Raw genomic sequence first — 22,728 nt, forward strand, 5'->3', positions numbered from 1 at the left:
TCTGATTCCCTAAGTTGAATACTAAGATACTTTATATATTCTCCTAGGTGAAATGCTTAAAAGTCTCAGTCCTTCTGTATAAAACACAACAAAAAGACAGCAATCCTCAGAGGTGAAAAAAGATACTAAGGACCCTTTTATTATAGATACTCATCTCAAACACTTTATACAAAAAGGAAAACTTTCAAACTTGGAACGACACTCGTCCTCCTCTTGCATCCTTCTTTTTACAAGACCTTTCATGTGCCTTCTCCTATATCAAGTTCACAGGATCACCAAACTCTTGGTGTTCCTCACTTGATTAAAAGCTCAAGGCTTTACAAGCGATGCAAGCTATTTTAATGCAGGATCCTCAAACAGAACGACTCAATCTTGACTAACTTCTTTTGGAGCAGAGGTGCTTATTAACTCTACGCTGCCAGATAGAGCTGCTTCGATATCTTTGGCTTCAGCAGAATCAGCATACTTAAGGAATTGATCAATATCTGTGCTGCCAGCTCGTCTATGATGATACCATCGTCTATGTGTTTTAGGCTTTCTTTCACTAATTGCAATAGAAATGTCATTTGGAAAGAGGTCTCTTTGAACAAAGGCATGAATGATGGTTGTCACAAGCAGTCCCGTCACTGTGAATGTAGAAAGGGTACAAAGTATGACAACCAGGCACTTTGTCACAACCGTGTTAACCATGATTGAGTATTTGATCGTGGCAATAGCAGCTCCGGTCATTGGAAAAGTGTAAGCCCACCAAGCCAATGAGAACCTGAAGCCTCGGAAGAAATTAATCCGAACAGCCTGTAAATGAATTAAGAAAAACACAAAGGAAATGGATCAGCTTGCTGTCATGACATAACACAAGAAGAGGCTCCAAATATTTTTGTAAAGAGAGTAATATTTACCAGTGAGAAGTAAAGGAACAAGGCAATGAAGTACGCAATCCGTGCACCAAAATCAAAGGACCCTTGGATATTTGCCCATGCCATAGAAGCAACACTAGGGGCAGCAACAAATAGAAAGAACACAGGATGTAGCTCCTTTGGAAGTGTCTCATTTGTTGGAAGTCTTTGGTAGAGAGTTACAAACAGAACGGTGTAATGAGCCAATCCAACAGCAAAGAAGAAAATTGGCCCTTCTTTTAATCCCATGGATGCACCAAGCAAGGAACCAACAAAATTTCCCACAACTGAGAGATGATTCGATGGATTGGCTACCTTTGAGAGCCTTCGTTGACCACCAGACATCCATTGTCCGTAAATCTTGAGCTCCAAACATAAGAATGGAGTCATAAGGACATACCATAAAGCATGAGGAAGGTTTTGATAGACTGAAGGTGGAAGTCCAAGTGCTAAGAATAGAAGTGCTATCCATGGAGCAAAGAAGAAGTTAACACGTATCGGGTGGTAGTACTCCCTACGAACTGCTTCAAAGTAGAAAATGATTTTCAGCGCATAAGCAAAAGTAACAATCACCATCAGGACAACAGAGATCCACCAAAGCACAAGGTTTACATCCATGCTTATGTGAAGGAATTTGGTGGAGGCAGAAGTGGCCAAGGCTTTCCACATTATAGCTTGGCTGCTAACGCCAAGAATGATACCAAACGATGAAATAGGATAACGGAGTAGAAATGGCCATGTCTTGTCCTCTGGAAGGATACTTTCCTCAGAAGCCTGCATAGGAAAGATATAAAACACCCATTAATTCACACAAATAGTTAAAAAGGCAATCTATTACCAAAATTAATCGATAAAAGCATACCCTTAGCTTATCAAGTTCTGGTCCCTCCAAGGCATCAAAAAATCGATCCACAGGAATATTAACAGGAGTATTAGGCTCCGGTTCAGCACAGGGTTGAGCTACAGACTCTTGTTCTGTTTCCTGGTTCCTAATTCCGCGCAAATTTGATAATTGTCTCTCAAGCCCACCAGACCATGTTTTGAAGCTGTCAAATCTTTTATCCTTCAGCTTGGTAATCCTAGGATGCCTAGGAAGTTCGCAGCTTGCATGAGCTCCAGCTGAAGATGCAGTAGTAGTATTAGCTCTTGGCATAGGCTGAGAATAAAACTTTGTTTTCCTATCTTTTGATGTAGCAGCAGCAGAATCAGGAGCATCTATAGTCTCGTGGTTCTCAGCGAAACCAACTTTTTTCGGAGTGGGTGGCATGCTAATGGAAACTGCATGAACTCTTTCGCTCTCTCGATCAGCAGCTTCAGATATCTATAGAAAGTATACATTTAGGCTAATGAAGTGTCACACAGTATGTTACATATCAAGGTGGAAATAAGGTCAAATATACCTCCTACTTTGTTACATGATCAACAATAAACAGAGGATTTTCATAGTTGTTGCAACTATAATAGAATCAGACAATTTCAAAGATCAAGCATTTAAATTTAAGTACGTATATATTATCCTTGTTATGTTCCAGAAATTGATCTAATTTCTTTCGATAAATTCAAATATATGATCATCTAAGTCAACGATAACATCAAAATTATACGTCCCTCAAGAAAAATTAATACATATTATACATCAAGCTAGCTAATAGTACCACATATCCTTTATCAGCAAAAGATGCAGAGTCAATAAAATAAATACAACTGAATAATAACCACTAATTAAGCAGCTGGCTGATAGTAATTAAGTACTAGTACTATTAATTAAGATTTTAATGAAAAAAGATTTACCATAATTGCTGAGTTTGAAGAGTTAGAATCTGGTGCAAGCGCAGACTGATTATTAATATGGTCATTCACTATGGCATCAAAATCATGGTCCATTTCAGAACTGATGAATCTGATAAGTGATGGAAGTCCTTCTGGAGAAGCTTCGTCTGCAGGATGAATTTGTTGATCACTTGTTCCCATCCTAATTTAATAGTCCTGTAAGAACAATATTATTAATTATTCACACTACTAAAAAGAAAAATGTTTGTGGTTATTCTCACAGATATTTAGAAAAGAAAAAATGAGTGTTTTCACAAGAAAAAAAATATATATTAGGAAGCTTCTCAGTATTTCAATGAAAATCTATTCCCCACGATGTGTTTTCTCGGTGAGCTGATTCGGTGAAAATGACGATCGTAAAATCACATTTTATAACACAAATTTTTAATTAATTCACGATAAAAAAAAGTGTTTATTTCTAATAGTGTGAGCGATACTTTGAGTTTTTCCATATTTAAACTTACGTACTCACACAATCAGCTCACTTAAAGGGTAATTACAAGTTCATTACACTATCGTGTATCTAACTTAAATAAAAAAAAATTATGCTCAACCATATGAAGAAAGAAACTTCAGCACGCATATTTTAGACAAACGTAGACAAATTCTCAACAGCACAAACCAAAAGGAGTATCATTATATACTTGTTCGTTTTCCCTTTTTACCACTCTTTAAAATCAACTTTCCAATACGAGATGTTTAAAGTCAAAACCAGACACACAAATTGAAAAGTAACATTTTCAAAATAAGTATGCCATTAAAGAAAAAAATACTATAATTGAAAAGCTAAGATTGATAACCAATAGTCTCTGGAGAGCAGGTGACCTCTCTAGATTTTGAACATCTTTCTTTGCAGACATAATGAAAAAAAGAAAATAGACCAAAAAAATCACTACTTTACCTTTCTAATAGTTGTGTTGCTTAAATGCAGACAATGCAATAAAGTCCAATAAGAGTATGAGATTTTTATGTCAATTGCAAATCAATTTTGAAGAGGCCAGCTACAGTATTTATATAATTATATTGATTGAAGATCTAAATTGTGGCACTCAAAAAATCTGATTTTTTTTGTTTTGTTTTGAGAGAGATGAAACAGGCAATATATATGTAGGAATAGAGTAGAATGGAGAACTTTGGAAGGACCAAAATTTATTGAGAAAAAAACTACGACTCTGCCAGCCAAAGAAAGAATAGTATAAATAGAATTAAATTAGTCGTGCAATGTTCTTGGAAGCAGACATCAGTCACATCATGTGTTATTACAATTTACAGCTGCCATTTTATTTTTAAAAAAATTAATAACAATCCGTTCAACAAAACATAAATAAAACCCCATATGCGACAAGAAAGTTTAAAAAATATTATTTTTTAAGTTTTGTGTACTGTTCTGTTTCAATTTATGTGAAGGTATTTAACTGAAGTTTAAGAAAAAAAACACTTCTGAGGTTTGTGTTCTGAAACATGTCATAGAACCTAAAGGTAATATAGGAAGTTTGGAATTAAATTGTTGTTCAATACAAAAAGATATCTTTCGATTTAAGACGGACTAAGAAAAAATATGGTGCCGTATAAATTGGAAGGGAGTAATTTCTTATAGCAGTCTGGTATATGGTAATCTGATAAATACAATAAAATTATACTAAAAAGATTTTTTTCTTCGTTTTTTTAAATTGGGGGTAAAGGATTTTAAGGAGAATCGTATGCTCACCAACAAAGTAAAAATTCAGGTAGTCAACTAATTTAACTACTATTATTTTTCTAATTTATTTTTATTTTATCGATGTATATAAATTAGATTATTTAAATATAATAGTACGTGAATATAACAAGTACAACTTGACTATTTGTCCTCCATTGACTGGAGAATAAGTTTGACTTCAAAATATTTGCCAACTACTCCCTCCGTCCCTTTTTAGTTGTCCACTTTAGAAATGACACACAGATTAAGGCAACAATGATTAGCACAGTGAAGTTACAATTTTACCCTTATGACAACTTTTCACTTCAAAATTACAACCACTTATTTGAATTCAAGTGAAATAAATTAGAGGGAAACAACATACACTTTTACAATTTTCAAGAAGTGTAAATAAGGGTATAATAGGAAAAAATTTGTTGTCCTTTCTTGATTTGTCAAAATGGACAACTAAATAGGGACAACTAAAAAAGGAAATATGGACAAGTAAATAGGGACGGAGGGAGTAATGAATAAGCGGAGCAACGTATATAATTAGTAAGGCATGGAGTTGGACAAAAATGTATAGGCATTTTCAACATTTCTAACAAATTGGTACTACTATTAAATTAAGGAACAATTTTGCCACCTTTTGAAAGATAACTACAAGATAGAGACAAAGAAACAACAACTATGATTCAGAGGTGGATTTAAAACTTTCAATTTATGGATTTTAAGTTTTTTCTTTTTTTAAAAAAATATTACTGAACATATTAAATTCTAAATAAATTATTTATATATTTCTTGTGAATTGTTCAAAACAAATCAAGAGTCATGGCTAAAACTATTGAATTTGACGAATACTATTGTAGTTGGAACTTTAATTCCGAAAGCACTAAAGTCAAACACACACAAATAATCACGAACCATCAGTTCCAATTGCGACTTGTCTACGTGAATCATTTCAATCTAACCCTAAAATACTACTCCCTCCATCCCTTTTTAGTTGTCCACTTTAGAAATGGCACACAGATTANAAAACCTTAATAAATATTATAAAGATAATTTTATTTGTGGATTTGATTAACAAGTAGTAACATTAACATGATGTAATATTGTTTTGTCGATATTTATGATAATATTTTTAAATTATAATTTATAATTTATTTTAATAATTATAAAAAATATAATTTTTAAAAAAGTGGGCTGGCTCGGCAAGCCTGTAGCCCACGTACTTGTGGGTTGGGCTGACCGTTTTCTGGCCCACACCAAAAATGGGCTAGCCCTGCCTGACCCATAAAATGTCAAAGTCTGTATGGATTAGCCCGGATGGGGTGGGCTACCCCATATTGACTCTACACACAAATAAATCACGAACCATCAGTTCCAATTGCGACTTGTCTACGTGAACCATTTCAACCTAACCCTAAAATACTAGATAAAATTTAGCTAGTCTAAAATTTGGCGAAAAAGATAACGATTAATGAGAAAAATAAAATTGAAGAAAAAGACAGCTCAAAAAATTAATACTGTATTACGGCAGCTTTTATTATTTTTTGATACTATTTTATTTTGGCAAGCAAACTAATTAAGCATACAGATCTGGTAATTACATCATTTTTTGTACTTGTTAGAACATGAGACATCGGAGGTTCTTGACAAAAAACAAAAAGAAATATATATTCCATAGTTCTCCAAATAAACTAGCTTACTATTAACGTCACATAATCATCAAAGATTTAACATAATAAATATAATAAAGATCAACGGAAGCAATAGGTGACAACAAAAACAACCTGTGACAAATTAATATTACAAGATATTTTCCCTTCCATGAAAAATATTATAGGTCTATATCAATGCTCAATTAATGTAACAAATTTGTCAACCAATATTAATTGAAAACTATAGTGTAAGAAAAAAAAATTCAAATTTAAATTGTAGAAAATTTTTCATTACCTCAGAAAAAATAGACTAGCCCACGAGTAGATTTAAGCACAAAGGAATATCTTACCGTGAATTGAGGAGAATCTTAGAAACTTATACACGGAAATTAAAGAATGGACAAACAAGTGTATTGGTGGGTCAAACATGTTATACACTAAGAGATTATATACACACATAGAGAGTCCCCACTGTACAGCAATGAAGAGTACTATTCATTTATTAAAAAAAATATGTATTGAAGTTGATCACCCACCAAATAACAATATGGTCCCTACCCACGAGGATTGTGGTGGAATGATAAACACTCTTTCGTTTTTAATTAAAGGTCTCAAGTTTGATTCTCTCTGAATATGGAATTGTCTCTGTTAGGGATGACTTTACCCTCAATGTGGAACTTTCCAGTGCAAATTTGGATTTAATTGAGCTCCAATTTAATTATCGAACACCGAATGGAAAACAAAAAAAGGATATGGTCCCTCAACTGTCACAATTAATTTCACCTTGTTATGATTGTTTTGGAAAGAGATCCAAGCCGGAAAGTAGAAAATAAAAATGATTTTTTTGAATATAAATTTATCAATCATAAAAAAAAGAGTGTAGACACATGAAGAAAGTAGTAGATTCCTCATACAATTCTTATAAGAAAAAAAATGTACAAAAATTGGTTGAAGAATAGACTAAGAAAAGACGAAATTGGTCGAAGAATCGACGGAAAAGTTGAGAGAAATTGGTCGAAGAATCGAAGTAGTTTACATATGATAAACTAGGGTTTTAGTTTGATGAACGAAAGACTCGAGAGAAATGGGGATTTTTTTTAGGTTTTTAGATAGATTAGTTATTCTGAGTAATGAGTGTATCGAGTGGGTTAAACGGGTGATGGACGGGTATTTGAATTTGGGTTAATTAATTGGTTAAATCGGATTGAGCTGTAGGATTGCGCCACGTGTACCTAATAAGTTTTCTGTTAGAGTGAAGGGCAAATATGCTCTGATTTTTGGACGGCAGGGGTACCAATGTCCGAAAAGTATGACGAAGGGTATCTGTGTACCATTTACGATAGTTCGGGGGTATATTTATCTTTTTTCCCTTTTCTTAATAGGTGTACCAAATAAAAATTTGACTAGTAAATTAGGCTGGAGGGAGAAAAATGTTTAAAGTGCCTCAATGTTGCACAAATCTTAAATGGGAAAATTGTTCTTTTTTTCAAATATTTATATTTTTTGTTACATTACTAGTTTCAATTGTTTTCATGTTAAATGCATGTTAAAAAATAATTCAATTTGAAATATTTTTTTCCAACTTTTGTTCAATTACTATTATTTTGCAATATCATATCTTTTTATTCTTACAAAATAAAAATAAATTTTTGTATATATACAACACCCTCTTCACANTAGGTGTACCAAATAAAAATTTGACTAGTAAATTAGGCTGGAGGGAGAAAAATGTTTAAAGTGCCTCAATGTTGCACAAATCTTAAATGGGAAAATTGTTCTTTTTTTCAAATATTTATATTTTTTGTTACATTACTAGTTTCAATTGTTTTCACGTTAAATGCATGTTAAAAAATAATTCAATTTGAAATATTTTTTCCAACTTTTGTTCAAATACTATTATTTTGCAATATCATATCTTTTTATTCTTACAAAATAAAAACAAATTTGTGTATATATACAACACCCTCTTCACACCCGACTTGTAGAATTACACTGAATATATTATTATTATTGTTTATAGTATAAATTATAGGAACCACATATTATAAGTATTAAATAACATCCTATCCCTTCTAGTTTTCTATTTACCAAAAATCCCTTAAAAATGATGTTTCCAGGATACATAACGTTGTACACGGGATACATTAGGTTTGATACATTTCACATAGCGGGATACATAGCGTTGTGCACGAGATAGATTAGGTTTGATACATTCCACATAGCGGGATACATAGCATTGTGCACGGGATACATGTGGGATACATAGCGTTTGATACATTCCACATAGCGGGATACATAACGTTGTGCACGGGATACATGCGGGATACATAGGTAAATAAAGGATTTTTGAAAATTTTAAAGTAAGTAGGGATAAATGGATATTAAGGTAAGTAAAGGAGTGTAGTTAAGTAATTTGTCCTTGTTTATATATATAAGTACAAGTAAACTAGAACGGAGGGAGTATTTGATTCTTAGTCTTTAACTTTTAAACATTTCAAGAATAATATTGCAATTAATTCTTCTTAAAAGAACACTTTTTTTCTAACAAAAGAAGTCATAAATAAAACCGTCATCTAGATCTAGTGAGAAATCAGCCTCTTGTCATCACATTTTTAAGGTGTGTTAACTTCTTCTTTTTTTCAACGCGGACTAAGCATGTTTTTGGCATCGGATCAATTTGCTTGAAACTACGTACGTCAAAAAAATGTGGACTTGTCTAATATTGTTAGGAATGAAGCGTTCACATTGTTCCACATGAAAGAAAAGACGTCATACAAATTAAGCATAAAAAAACAGGAATATAATATGTTTCTCTCTCTGTTTCAATTGATATGATACATTTTGTTTTTCGAGAGTCAAACACTTTAAGTTTGACCAGGAATATGTGCATGAAATCTTCAACTTTTCTGAAATAAAATTTATATATTTGTACACTACGTAAAAAGTATTTTAAGTTACAATAATTGATAATTTAAAATATTTAAAAAAATGTATGATAAAAAATAGATTTATTTAAATCTCAAAATCTGAAATATGTCACATTAGAACGGAGGGGTATATAATATAATCCAAGTGGATCCAATAGAAGGTGTTTAATTTGAAACCTAGGAAGCTCACTTGAGTGCAATTTGTTTACGTACGACATAATAAAGCGTGTCCAAAACGGGTGCATGCCTATGGAGAGAGAGAGCAAGTGGAATAAAGGGTCGACGTACATTGAGTAGGTTTAGTGGAATTCATAGTGGAAACTAGAAACAAAGTGGTGGCAAGAAAGGAAAATATATATAATGAAGCAAGTGAAAATTTGCACCAAGTATAAATATTTTCAGTGGTGGTTAATGAAGCAAGTGAAAATTTTGAAAATGAGTTATTTGATATTTATATCGATGATATATATGTATAGCATAATGTAAAATAATACTATAAAATCTCGTTATAATTATAATATTTGTTTGAAAATTCCTGGATTGTTATACTAATAAGGCATTATTGTTATATATATGTATACTACATTTGACGTTTGGTTTTGATTTAGTTGTTATAACAAAAGTACATTTGACGTTTGGTTTTGATATTTATATCGATGTTCATGATTGTCATAAGTGTTTCAATATTTTATTTTTATACATAACATTTTTCTTAATATAATATAAAAAATTAATTCTAGAAAAAATCAAATTATCATAATAATATGTTATCACAACAAGATTTGAGCAAGTTAATTTTAAAGGGATAATTTTATGAATATAATTATTCTCACTACTATTATGGGGAGAATGTTATTATAGAGAGAAGTAAAATATAACATGAAAAATTAATTCTAGAGAAAATTATATTATCATAATAATATGTTATTATAACGAATGACTGATATAACAATATTTCACGGTAGGATTGAATGAATATGCACGCTACCACATTATCAAAAATGATGAAAAAAGACAGAATACATCTAACACCTTAAATCTGTGTTATATGAATTCATCATTTGTTTTAACACACTCATCAAAATGTTGTACGATTACATCATATAGNGAATATAATTATTCTCACTACTATTATGGGGAGAATGTTATTATAGAGAGAAGTAAAATATAACATGAAAAATTAATTCTAGAGAAAATTATATTATCATAATAATATGTTATTATAATGAATGACTGATATAACAATATTTCACGGTAGGATTGAATGAGTATGCACGCTACCACATTATCAAAAATGATGAAAAAAGACACAATACATCTAACACCTTAAAGTTGTGTTATATGAATTCATCATTTGTTGTAACATACTCATCAAAATGTTGTACGATTACATCATATATATTACTTTCTCTGTCCCTAATTACTTGTTCACTTTTGAATTGACACACATATTAAGAAAACAATTAATGAAATAGTGAGTTTACCATTTTACCCCTATTTATTATGAAGTAGATGAAAAGTTTTATATTTTTCAAAGTAATTAGTCATTTAATTGAGGGTATAATAGGTAAAAAAAATTGTCTTTTCTTGATTTGTCAAAATGGGCAAGTAATTAGGGACAACTATAAAAAGAAAAGTAGACAAGTAATTAGGGACGGAGGGAGTATTGTTTTAGGTACACTAAACTTTGGTAAAATTTGCAATTAGTATCATTATTAAACACTGTCGCTCAAATCTAGATTGGATTCTACTTTATTTTGAGCACCATGTAACATAATTAAACAACTCGATAACCTAATAGTATTACGTGGTAAACACTAATTATAGAGGATTAAAAGCGGATCTCAAGAATAGTTTATGTATTCATAAGAACTCAATTAGCTTCTCTATAGATTTTGTATTTCAATAAAAAAAAACGTCATAATATATCTATGACTTTGAATCCAATTATTTACGATATCATAAATTTTAAATCCTAGATCCGCCTCTGAAGTCCAAGCAAAGGATATTGCTTCTAGTGACATGAGAAAAAGTAGTCATTGTCTAAGAATTGAAATAAAGGGAACAACACATATTTCCAAAGCGGAAAGCGAACTCCACTATACTTTATATAGAATGACGAATTACAAGTTGCTCATTGCAATGAGTTGGTTGTAGACATATATAGCAGAAAAACTGGAGATTCAATTCAAATAAATCCACCATTTTTGAGTCACACAATTAGTTCTTTTTTTAAATAAAATCAAAATAAACTTATGTGGATACTTGTAATAAGTGGAATTCTGACTCTGAATATGCCCACCACATAGGAATTGGTCCAATCTTTTTTCAGAATTTGGGGCCTAATTTTTGTGTTTCTTTGTTTGGAACTTGGTGGCTTCAGATATACATGTATCTCGGATATGTATGGTCAAAATTAATTGTAATTTATTCTAAATACAATATATCTAAATGAATTTGCTTGTATTTGGAATACATAATATATATATATATATAGTGTGTGTGTGTGAGATTTGCATATATTAGGGATATATATGAATTTCACTTGCATCCTCCCAGTGGCGGAACTAGGAATTTCACTAAGGGTATAAAAAAAAGGCATTTAAATTCACTAGGCCACAACACCTTGTTCTGTCAAGTGTGTCCAAAACTTGTTATTTAATCACTCCGTGTATCATTTTACTTATAAATACGGTATTATTTTTCGATGAAGGGTGTCCAATTATAGCTACGCCCTTGCCTCCTTCCCAATCTCGCTCGTCTCTCTCCCTATTTTTATGTATCTGATAGAAAAAGTTATATGTATCTAAGTATATTTTCTTCAATATATGGTAAGAAACTCGTAATTAGTGAAAATATACGTAATATTTTAAAAGTATAAATAATAATAGTATATATGATAGTAAAATACCACCTAATTACATAGGTTTTCTTCTTTTTTTAATGTTTTTTTTGTGTGTGTGTGTGTGGGGTGACCGGAAAATACCTAAAATTAAAGTTGGTCACAACACATGCAGTTGACAAAATTTTGCTCTCGTCCACCAAAGACAAACAAAATCCACTTTACCCTTTTGCCTTTTATCTTCATTTTCTAAGATTATCTTTTTAGTGGTTAAAGATCTGATCTAAATTATTTTATTGGTGAAATAAAAAAATCATCCTTTTTAGTAAGTTTATCTTAAACTAAATTTTCCCCTAAAAAGGTTATGATCCAACAAGTGGGATCGAGAAAATGACTTTATAACATTTACGTATCACAAGTCATTTTTATGGTAATTGATTTTTGAAAAAATATTTCTACAAAATAGCAATATATTAATTTGGCTAAACTTTTAAAGAGTATTGCGAGAAGCTCATTTTTAAGCCTCTGAAAAAGAATTTCCATGACAATGCTTGAAAATACTTTTAAAATTATCTTGATCGTCACCTTAATTAATTCTCCCAAAAAAATTTTAAAACTTCTTAAGAACTTAGATAAACAAACTATAAAATATCATATACCTATATACTCGCTAGCTAGACAACAAACGTTTAGAAAAAAAGAAGGTAACAAGTAGTACACGTTACAATTATTTAGAGGAAATAATATAATTGTTGTTATATTATATTAAGTACTGATAATAATAAATATGAAAATTTATAACAAATACTCTATATAAATTTCGTTAAAAACTTTAGCGACTCAAGATGCCATGACATTAACACAATTATTGATAAATATTTTACGGCAATAAATATTACCCTTAAAAGAAAAATAAATCTATTACCACTAAATATATTTTTGTTATAATAACAATAGTTTTTTTTAGGTAAAACACTTTTCAAATAATCCTATTTTATGAAATTACTTTTATGTCATATTCAACTTAAACGGGCAAGATAAAAGTTTTTAGGTAAGTTATTTATTGATACATAAATGGAATACTATGAGAGACTAAGGATGCGTCATATCTTTTTTTATATATTATTTTTTATTTTGTGTCGGATATTTACTTTTGAAGTAAAATGCCTCCATCAAAAAGGACTTCATACCCAACATTGAAATCCCATATTTTGGATTAAAAATGTAGAAGTACTTATCATTTATCACAACTTTAATGAAGTAATTAGATGACGTCTATTTGATAGTATTGGGAGAAATAATCTCCTCCTTTAATTGTACACAAATTTTGTTGGCAAGATAAGAGTCGTTACTATTGTTTTCCAACCTATCTCGTTAAGTTATTCACAACTATAAACCATAAGCCAAGTCACACATTTTCATCTTGTGCGAACTGCGAAGGGTTTTTCTTTTACTTTTGCAACTAATTACTAAAGTAATTCGAGATTTCTGGGTTTAGTTCTAGTCCCCCATAGAGGTGCTTTAGAAAGGTAGATACAATAATTTTGATAGCTATTGTTACCTTAATTTATTCCATAAAAGCACATATTGTGTGTACACAAAAAAGAAAAAAAATAAAAATCACCCCTCTCTAGAAATTTTTGTTTTTTTCTACTCAAATTTACAATTTTAGAATTGGAGGTGGATGGTGTTGACTATCTGAGCAATCCAATGATACACAATCTAATTAGTGTAGATATTGGAGTCAGCAACAAAAATAAATTTTTCACCAAAAGAGTTAATCATCTACTATAGGGTAAAAATCATATACACTTCGTAGTTTTGCTTTAAAAATCAAACTCCTTCTTAATTATTGTATATAAACATCTCCCTCGTTTATTCTAATTAATTTTTAAAAATATCTATTTTACCTTTACATTATCAATTTTTGTCTACTATAAATTCAATTTAAGAACATAAATAAATCAATTTTACATATATATACTTATAATTTTTCGATGAAAAAAATGTGAATAAACTCCTTCTATTCCTCTAGCTCCACCTGGACAACTTGTAATATAGTTCTATTAGGTACATCCGAGACTTTAAACTTTCTTGAGCCCATAGATTTATTCTAAGCTATTTACGAGGGGCATGCTATCATTTATCATTTTTCTCACTAATAAACATTTGATTTTATTAAAGTTGGACGATTTGACATTAAATGTATATTGACTTTTTCCAAAAACCAAATATTTTTGTCCATAACTCAAACCTCATTTTAAGTCAATTCACAGATGTCAAATCAACTCATTACTATCATAAAATTTATTAGCTTTATTCTTTCCATAATTTTTGTTAAATGTTTTCTTTATATATATTTTTAAAATATATGTAATTTGTCTACCACAATTATTTGTACCAATTTAAAGGTACTGCCGCCAATAGATCCATATTCTAAGATATGTTATACCCTTTCAAAGATTGGACCACACATAATTTGTATAGTAGTGATGAGTGTGTATTTTTTTGGTTCACATTCAATTTTAAGCCAATTATATATAAAGTTGCTATAGGAAAAAAAGGAAGAGCAATTGTCTAATTAATAAATGGGACCTAAGTGAAAAAGGACAGAGATATGTAGACTTCAATATAATTGCGATATTTTGGAAATGAAAATAGGAATAGGACTATGCACTAAATTATATAGGGAAACTCATCAATATGTATAGTTCGATCAAATTTATTAACAAAATTATGTATATTACACTTGAATATACAAATAATATATTGATTATTCAGTACTCTGTAAACAAGATCACTCAAAGACATTGAATTGTAATTATCTCAATTATATATCATCAATAATCCATCCTTATAGTCTTGGTGAAGTATGATCTATTTTTCTTTTTATGCATGTAATAAAAATTAAGAAAATTAATAGAGTACTATTATTTGGTTCTACCAAAAGCATATGTTAGGTAGCTCCTTTTTGTCCTAATATAATGGTGTCATCTACTTTTACCTAATAACATAACACGTAGCATTTTTCACAATATCTCACAGATACCCATAGGCTGTTTTAATTATGGAGCACTAGTTATCATTAAAGCACTTTTTTTTTCTTTTATAGCTAAGAGTTTGTTAAGTTTGGCATAATTAAACTCTTGTCCTCTATTACTTTACTTATCCATTCACATTAGTAATCTATAATAAAATTTTAGGAGAATGTTAGAATCACTCCATTTTAATTTACTATTAATTAGCTTTATGACTTTCATTGAGTTTTTTAGCAAAACCATCCAAAAAACTATTTTCCTCAGCTTTCACTATGTATAATCCACATAATATATATCTCATTCAATATAAAAAAAACTGAACTTTAAACTATTCAAAGTAAACAAAAGCATCTCTCAATTAACTTTTTCATTCACTTCTACCAAAGCAAAGTGATGTGTCCATTCATAGGCCCAAGGTTATGGTACTATAACTAGGCCCAAAATCTATTTCATATCGAAGTATTATTAGAGTAAGATCAACTCGATGTTAAGTCTCATATTATATTATTTACGATCTAGATCAGTCTAGCGATATGTGTGATGGGTATTTGAAGTCCCACAATGATTATATGAAATCTTGGACAATATGATAGTTGCATTAATTGGTTTTTCCAACTAAACTGAGCATTTTTCCTATTGGATAATAAATTGGCATTACCGCACTTATGGGTACAACTCTTTAACTATCTTAAGTTTTAACTTTAGGATCAAACAATATTGCATACTTTTGTTGTAGCAAATACAGTAATCATTTTCTTTCATCAACTTTTTTGTTGGTTTAATTTGTTTCTTACTTGATGTCTAGTATTTATTTTGGGGTTTGATTAGTTTGAATTCACGCTGAAAATTTTCACTTTGTGAGGTAATATATGCATTTTCTACATCCTACCAAAGATAATTTCATATTGGAAAAATCACACCACACATCTATTTAAGGGTTAATATTACAACTTTTAGATCTACTTTTTTTATATTACTACTTATAACATTTTAATTACAAGTATTAACATATTAGTTTTGATTTATAAATTAATTAATTATATATTATTAACTAATATATACTATATAATGTTATATAATTAATAGGTGAGAGAAATAATATTAATGAGAGAGAATCAATTTGTAATTATCTATTACACCTTCTAAGGGATTTTTTTAACTTATAACATGTCAACCCACACCCCACCCTCACATTACTCTCAAAATATTTATTCCATAAATATAGTAATTTATAATTGACAAGATAAATCTTTCCCTTGATATTCTCCTAATTAGTTAATTTTTATTTTGATTATTTTATTATTTCCAATGAATTAAACTATTTGGTCGCGAATTAACTTTTGAGGCAGAGAGGTCTGTGACCTCGCCGTGACGCGAAGACAAACTTTATGAAATGGGGAGGCAGGTCCGCGACGCGGAACAAGGTGCCAGATTCACCCAACATTTTTCCTTCTTCATTTTCTAACCCTAATTCACCTAAACTCGATTCTTTTGCTCAACCTCTCTTTAGATTCAGATAACCATCACATGTACACAAGAATCTAACTCCAAACTACTCTATAAATCGAAACAATAATCTCAAGAACTCCTAAATCTCAACCCAATTCAAGAATGAAAGCAAATTCAAGAACGCATATCAATAACATCAGATTTTCAACTTTCTAGAACGAACTTAACGCTGAAATTTACATGATTGGCGTGTGAATGAGCAAACCCAACACTATGGAGGCTTACATACCTGAAAGAATTATCCTCTTGAAGCAACTTGAAGGAAAACCTTTGAAAGCTGAACCCTAGCCTTAGAGTTTTCTTGAATCCCTTGAGCGTAGAATTTTTGGAGTGAATGAGAGGGTTTGATTTAAGAAAACTGATTTTCTACTCGTTTAGGGTAATTTAGAGGACTTCCTAAGGTTTTTTATGACTAAAATACCCTCAAAGAAATAATTGAAACGAGCTAGGAGTCGAAATAATTTTCCACCAGGCAGTGAGGTTTGTATTGGCTCCGTAACTCAGAGCTGCTGCCAGGTTTGTGCATCGTTAGTAAATCAGTCATAACTTTTTACTCAGAGCTCGAAATTTAGCAAGCACGGTGGCGTTGGAAAGGGGACTCGAAGGGCTTTAATTTTATATCTAGTAGATCACCTAACTCATCTTTTACTAGGAGTTATGATCGTTTGAAGTTGACCCAAAACTTAAGAAAACTAGGAATGACTTGAATGCTTTTCTCTTTGGTTCTTCTTGGAACTCAAGGTGCTACATCTAGTGACCTTAATACTCAAGAAATTTTAAATTTCTTGCAAAAATCTCACTCACTACGAAAAACGGTTCGAGTCTTAGCTAAAAAATTTTATGGGGTGTTGCATAAGAAGCCGTCCATTACAAGAAAATAAAGATTATTGAATAAAAATGAATATGAATTAGATGAGAGTGACAGTTTACAGAGAAAATATTGAGAAGAAAGAGAAATCTTCCAATAAAAGAAAAGAAATATGTTTGAATGAATTTTAATGGCTTTGAGCTAAACAAGGAAAACACATATTTTTTTTTTTGAATTAATTTTAACTAATTGAGTAAAAAAAGGAAAACAAAATATTTTGTTTTGAATCCCCTAAATTTATGGCATTATTGATTATCCTTAATGTATTCAAATTAATGACATCCGTTTTTTTCTTTTTATGATTTTCAAAAAAACATTTTTTACTATTATTTTAATTTATTTTTTTTTTAATAAAATGTTACAACCTGAAATTTTTTATTGTTACAACTTGAAAGTTTTATTATACTGTCATAACATGAAAATATTAGTCTTATATATGTCATTTATAAAATTTTCACTTTCATATTTAAGACTCTATCTGAGACTTCTGATTAAAAATGAAATATTTCCTTTCATCATTAAAGAGCACATTAGAGTACTTGTTGAATGGTACTAATTAATATCAGATCATATCATGCTTGAAATGTAGAAGAAGGCCTTGCACAAGTGACATGACATACCTCTGGAGTTACTTAACACATCATTTATATTAAAATGGTGGAATAAGTTATAAATATGCGTGTTATCGTGACGTTTTGTAGATTGATTTCAACTTTAAATTTTGACTCAAACCAGTCTACCTAAAAAAATAATTATATAGCTTCACGCAGATGTTTTCAATGAATTCCTAGCAGTCTAGCACATCCGAGAAAATTTACGCATGATATACATGATATATACACATGATATATTATCGCTGTAATTTTTTCCAGGTCGATTTTAACTCCAAATATCACCTCTAAATCACATCCGATCTTCTACAAAATTTATAATTTACTGAAGAGTGGTTAAAGAAGAAATGTTGGTATTAGTTAAATAGTTTTTACAAATGAATACAATTTTAGAAGTCTGAAAGGCGATGCCTAAACTAGTTGGACTTGCTTGAGCCTAAATAGGTCAGGCCGTGAAGTTTTTTGAGTAAATTTTATGTATAGCAAATATAAAACTCATAATTGTATGTTATGGCTATAGTTTATATAATTGCACTCTATAGCAAATTTTTAGTTTTGCTATGAAGTTGTCTTTATGTATATGTCGATATTCCTTCAATGTAATATACATTTTGATTTTTTTAAAAGTTAAATAAAAATTAGGCGATAATTTCGGTTAGAAAAAAAGGAAAAAAATCAATGAAGTCACGCACATTATGTTTCAATTGAATTTCCTTCCTTCTACGTCTTCTTCAACAGTAAGAACTCCATTGTAACTCTGTTCAAAATATCTATCAAGCTAGTGATGGTACTATACAAACAATCGAGATCATATTATTTTCAGAGATAACAACAGGAGGTAATTTCATGATGAAAAAATACTCTGATTTTATTTTTTTCTGGTCGAAATTGGTGTTCAGTTTGTATTCAAAATCAAATTTTCTTTTAAACTTTCATCAATTTCAATAGAATTTAGATTCAGAGGTGTATATTTTGTTCGTAATAGAGTTTAACACTTATGATTTGTATAGTTAATTTTAATTCTAAGAAAATTTGTGATTATTTTGAATTTTTGATCGGAGATTCGCTTTTTTCACAGTAATATTTTTGTTCGAATTCATATATTTGATGTTGAAACTATGAATGAAGATGAAATTGTATTATGATTTGTTTAGAGTTTATACGTATAAGTGTTTTGATATGTGTTAGTAAGATATGTATAATTCATATACGAAAATGTTGACTATTTGTTTCGAAATTGTATATTTATACAATGCATCTTCATCTTAATTTTGGATATATGATTCTTATACAAATGCAAAAACTTATACTGTGTGAAAGTAACAAAATCACTGAACTGTGTGAAATTGTATATTTGTATAAAGCTTTGTATATTTGTATAAAATTTTAATTTGTGTATATAATCGTTTATATAAGTGTATATTCAGAATATGTATATAAATGAAAAACTAAATTCCTTGTAAGTTATATACATATACATATTAGTGTTGTTGTGACATGTATAAGTATATGAAATTGTTGACTGTTTATTCGAATTTGTAAGTTATATACATATACCTATTAGTGTTGTTGTGAGTTGTATAAATATATGAAATTGTTGATTGTTTATTCAAATTTGTATATTTATACAGTGCAGATTCGTCCTTATTTTGGATATTTGATTCTGTATATTTATATATAATAGGTATATGTATATGTCAATTATTTTAGGTTTGTCAATTGTATATTTGTATAAAGCTTTAATTTGTGTATATAATCATTTATATAAGTATATAATGGGAATATGTATATAACTGAAAAACTGAATTCGCTAGTATTTGTATAAGTATATGTTCTTTTTGTTGTTGAGATTCTCAATCATATAAATATATATGTATATATAATTTAATTTTTTATACATAAATTCTAAAAATGGCTTCATTAGCTATGTTGGTTATGCATTCTGGTAGATGGGACGGTGACTATTGTTACGTTGATTATACAATTGAGGGGGTGATTTTTAAAGAAAGTTCATCGTATAAAGAGTTGTATAATGTTATTGCAATGCAACTCGGAGTTGATATGAATGTGATTAAGCTGAAAATTGAGTATAAGGTTGAAGAAAGCAACACACCAATGTTGATTCACAACGACATGGATGTTAGAGTGTATATCATGCTTAAAAAGGCTGCAAATAACTTCAACAAGTATCCAATTTGTATAAGCAAACGGGATAATAGTAATAATACCACTAAACTGTGTGAAAGTTCAAATCAGGAGAATAGTATGGTTAGATCTATTTGTATAGATGGTATTGTTGAATTTGGGACTAGGCAGAAGACAATTGGTGAATTGGTAGAGCCGCTTTGTATTTTGGGGTCAGGGAGTTGTGATGGAGTCATTTCAGATACATGTAATAAGTACGTGAAGGTTGACCAAGTGTATAAGGATAAAGCCACTTTGAAATCTGTGATGAAAAAATATGCAATTGAAAAGAGATTTCAATATAGGACAGTGAGGTCAAATACAATTAGGAAAATAGTTTGTACATACAAATACATAATTGTATATGTTGTTTTAGTTATTCGTATATTGATGTGTTATGCTCTATTTGTTGATTTAGTTATACGTCGGAATGTATTTCTGATAAATGTGAATGGTTAATGAAAGCATCAAATATCAACAAGTCTGGAGTGTTTAGGATCCGAGCATTTAATATAGATCATACTTGTCCATTGAAGGATAAAGTATATTCACAAAAACATGCAATAAGCATACTGATTGGTGGGTTTGTTAAGCCTAATCTTGTTGATCACAAGAGAAAATATACACCTTTTGATATTCGGAGTGATGTGAAAATATATCTGGGAGTTGATGTAAATTACTCGTTGATTTGAATGGCTAAAAAAAAGGCTTTGATGTCATTGAGGAGCACCACATCTGCATCTTACAACAAACTTCCAGCATACTTGTATATGATGGATATTACATATCCAGGCTCGCATATACGTCTAAAGAAAATCGATAAAAATGAGTTTTTATATCTTTTTGTTGCGTTAAATAGTTTCATACAAGGCTTTGATCATTGCAGACATGTAATCATTGTTGATGAAAGCCACCTAAGAGGACCGTATAATGAGACGTTTGTGGTTGCAAGTACAATGGATGGAGCATGTATGTTCAATGTGTTTTTGAATATCTATTTTTGATTTTATGTTAATTTGTATATAAATAAAAATGTAGGACATATTTTCCCATGGCCTATGGTATCATTGATTCGGAAAATGACGCCGCTTGAACTTGATTCTTTGTACAACTAAGGGAGGCGTATGGGTAAAGGAGTAATATGTGTGTTGTCTCTGATAGAAATGAAAGCATTATAAAGGCAGTGACAAGAGTGTATAATAATGTGCTATATTATGCTTGTATGTGGCACTTGTGAGGCAATGTTGAAAAGAAATTTAGAAAGTCCTAAAAGGAGCTAAGTCATGTATTTTATACAATGACAAAAACATGCAATAAAGTTGAGTTTGATAGGCTACTAGATACTGTAGAAAAGGTTGATGTAGGTGTTAAAGAGTATTTGGAGCTAGCTGGATATGATAAGTGGTCAAGGTGTCATGCTGAAACTCATCGGGGATGGGCATGACGTCTAATATTGCAGAGAGTATAAATGTTGCACTAGTGTCTGTGAGGGAATTACCAATTTTTAATTTCTGAAAGAGGTTAGACTGATGTTTGGGAGATGAAATCAAGACAACAAACACGAGGTAGCATGCACATTTACTCCGTTGATTAAAAAATTTCAGAATATATTGGTCGAAAATGAAGCAATGAGCACAAGAATGGGGGTATGTTTTATGTATATCTAATATTGATTAATCAATAATTAATTGTTTTAAAATTGTATAAAGGCAATTGTGCACACAGTTAGAATTAATACATATACAAATGCATAAACTTATACATATATATAAATCTGTTTGTATGAAACAGGTTGTGCCATCGACTGAATATATACACAATGTGACTGACGATGGTAGAAGTTTTGGTGTATGTTTAAAGAATAAAACATGCAGTTGTGGAAAGTTTCAATACGAAGAAATACCATGTGAACATGCTTGGGCTGTACTGAAGCGGAAAAGTCTAGTAGCTGATGGATATTGCTCGAATTTGTATAAACCAATGACAGTTTTAAAAATTTATGAGATATCGATTTATTTGCTGCCTGATGTAGCAGAATGGGTGATACTTGAATACATAATGTATGATGAAGTTTGGACTCCAAAATTCAAAGACCTCCAAGAAGGCCAAAAAAGAAACCTCGTTCAAAAACAACACGTGAATTGGTTGGACTCAAAGGGAAGCATACATGTAGCACATATGGAGTTGCAGCTCACAAAAGGTGTTCATGTCGAAACAGGCCTCAAGAAGTTTAATGAGCTCTTTCGATTATATTAGAGTGTAATATTAGATTTTATAGATACTTGAATGTTATTCTCAACTGATTTTGTGTTTAAAGCTATATGTGTTGGAATGGTGATGATGAAATAAATTTGTTATGTCCTATTAACAGTGAGCATTTTTGTTCTTCTTTTTGTATTCATGCTCCTGTATATACTATGAGTTATCGTTGTCGTATATATTGTCCATCGTATACAAAAATTGTATATGTATAAGTTATATTGAACATATTATTATCTTTGTATTTATGCTAGTACAAATAATTCTATGTGTATTTGTTCTATTGAAATATTTTTCTCTTTTTGAACAGAAAATGTATATGTACACTCTATGTTTATACTGTATGAATGATTGCATAAGCTGGCTAGATTTATATAGTTAATGTATAAATATACGTTGTTATTTAAGTGGTTTGTATATTTATA

At 30.3% G+C, this 22,728-nt stretch overlaps 1 protein-coding gene and 2 pseudogenes across 2 annotated transcripts; 2 read left to right on the plus strand and 1 right to left on the minus strand.

The window, feature by feature from the left end:
* Positions 1-124: 124 nt before the first annotated feature.
* Positions 125-6,558, minus strand: LOC125858501 (S-type anion channel SLAH2-like). 2 transcript variants are annotated; one of them, XM_049538293.1, is made up of 5 exons: positions 6,416-6,558; positions 2,688-2,882; positions 1,759-2,217; positions 900-1,670; positions 125-795 (listed from the first exon to the last, which is right to left on the minus strand). In XM_049538293.1, exons 2-5 carry the CDS (start codon positions 2,865-2,867, stop codon positions 367-369), a joined length of 1,839 nt encoding a protein of 612 aa, XP_049394250.1. In that variant the 5' UTR covers positions 2,868-2,882; positions 6,416-6,558; the 3' UTR covers positions 125-366. The 2 variants fall into 2 exon arrangements, with proteins under 2 accessions (XP_049394250.1, XP_049394249.1); XM_049538292.1 differs by lacking the exon at positions 6,416-6,558 and adding an exon at positions 3,628-3,894.
* A 13,944-nt stretch (positions 6,559-20,502) lies between these two features.
* On the plus strand, positions 20,503-21,281 carry LOC125858746 (uncharacterized; annotated as a pseudogene).
* A 203-nt stretch (positions 21,282-21,484) lies between these two features.
* On the plus strand, positions 21,485-22,278 carry LOC125857541 (uncharacterized; annotated as a pseudogene).
* The last annotated feature ends 450 nt before the right edge of the window (positions 22,279-22,728 follow it).

This window comes from Solanum stenotomum, chromosome 3 (assembly GCF_019186545.1).
Source record: "Solanum stenotomum isolate F172 chromosome 3, ASM1918654v1, whole genome shotgun sequence".
NCBI lineage: Eukaryota > Viridiplantae > Streptophyta > Magnoliopsida > Solanales > Solanaceae > Solanum > Solanum stenotomum.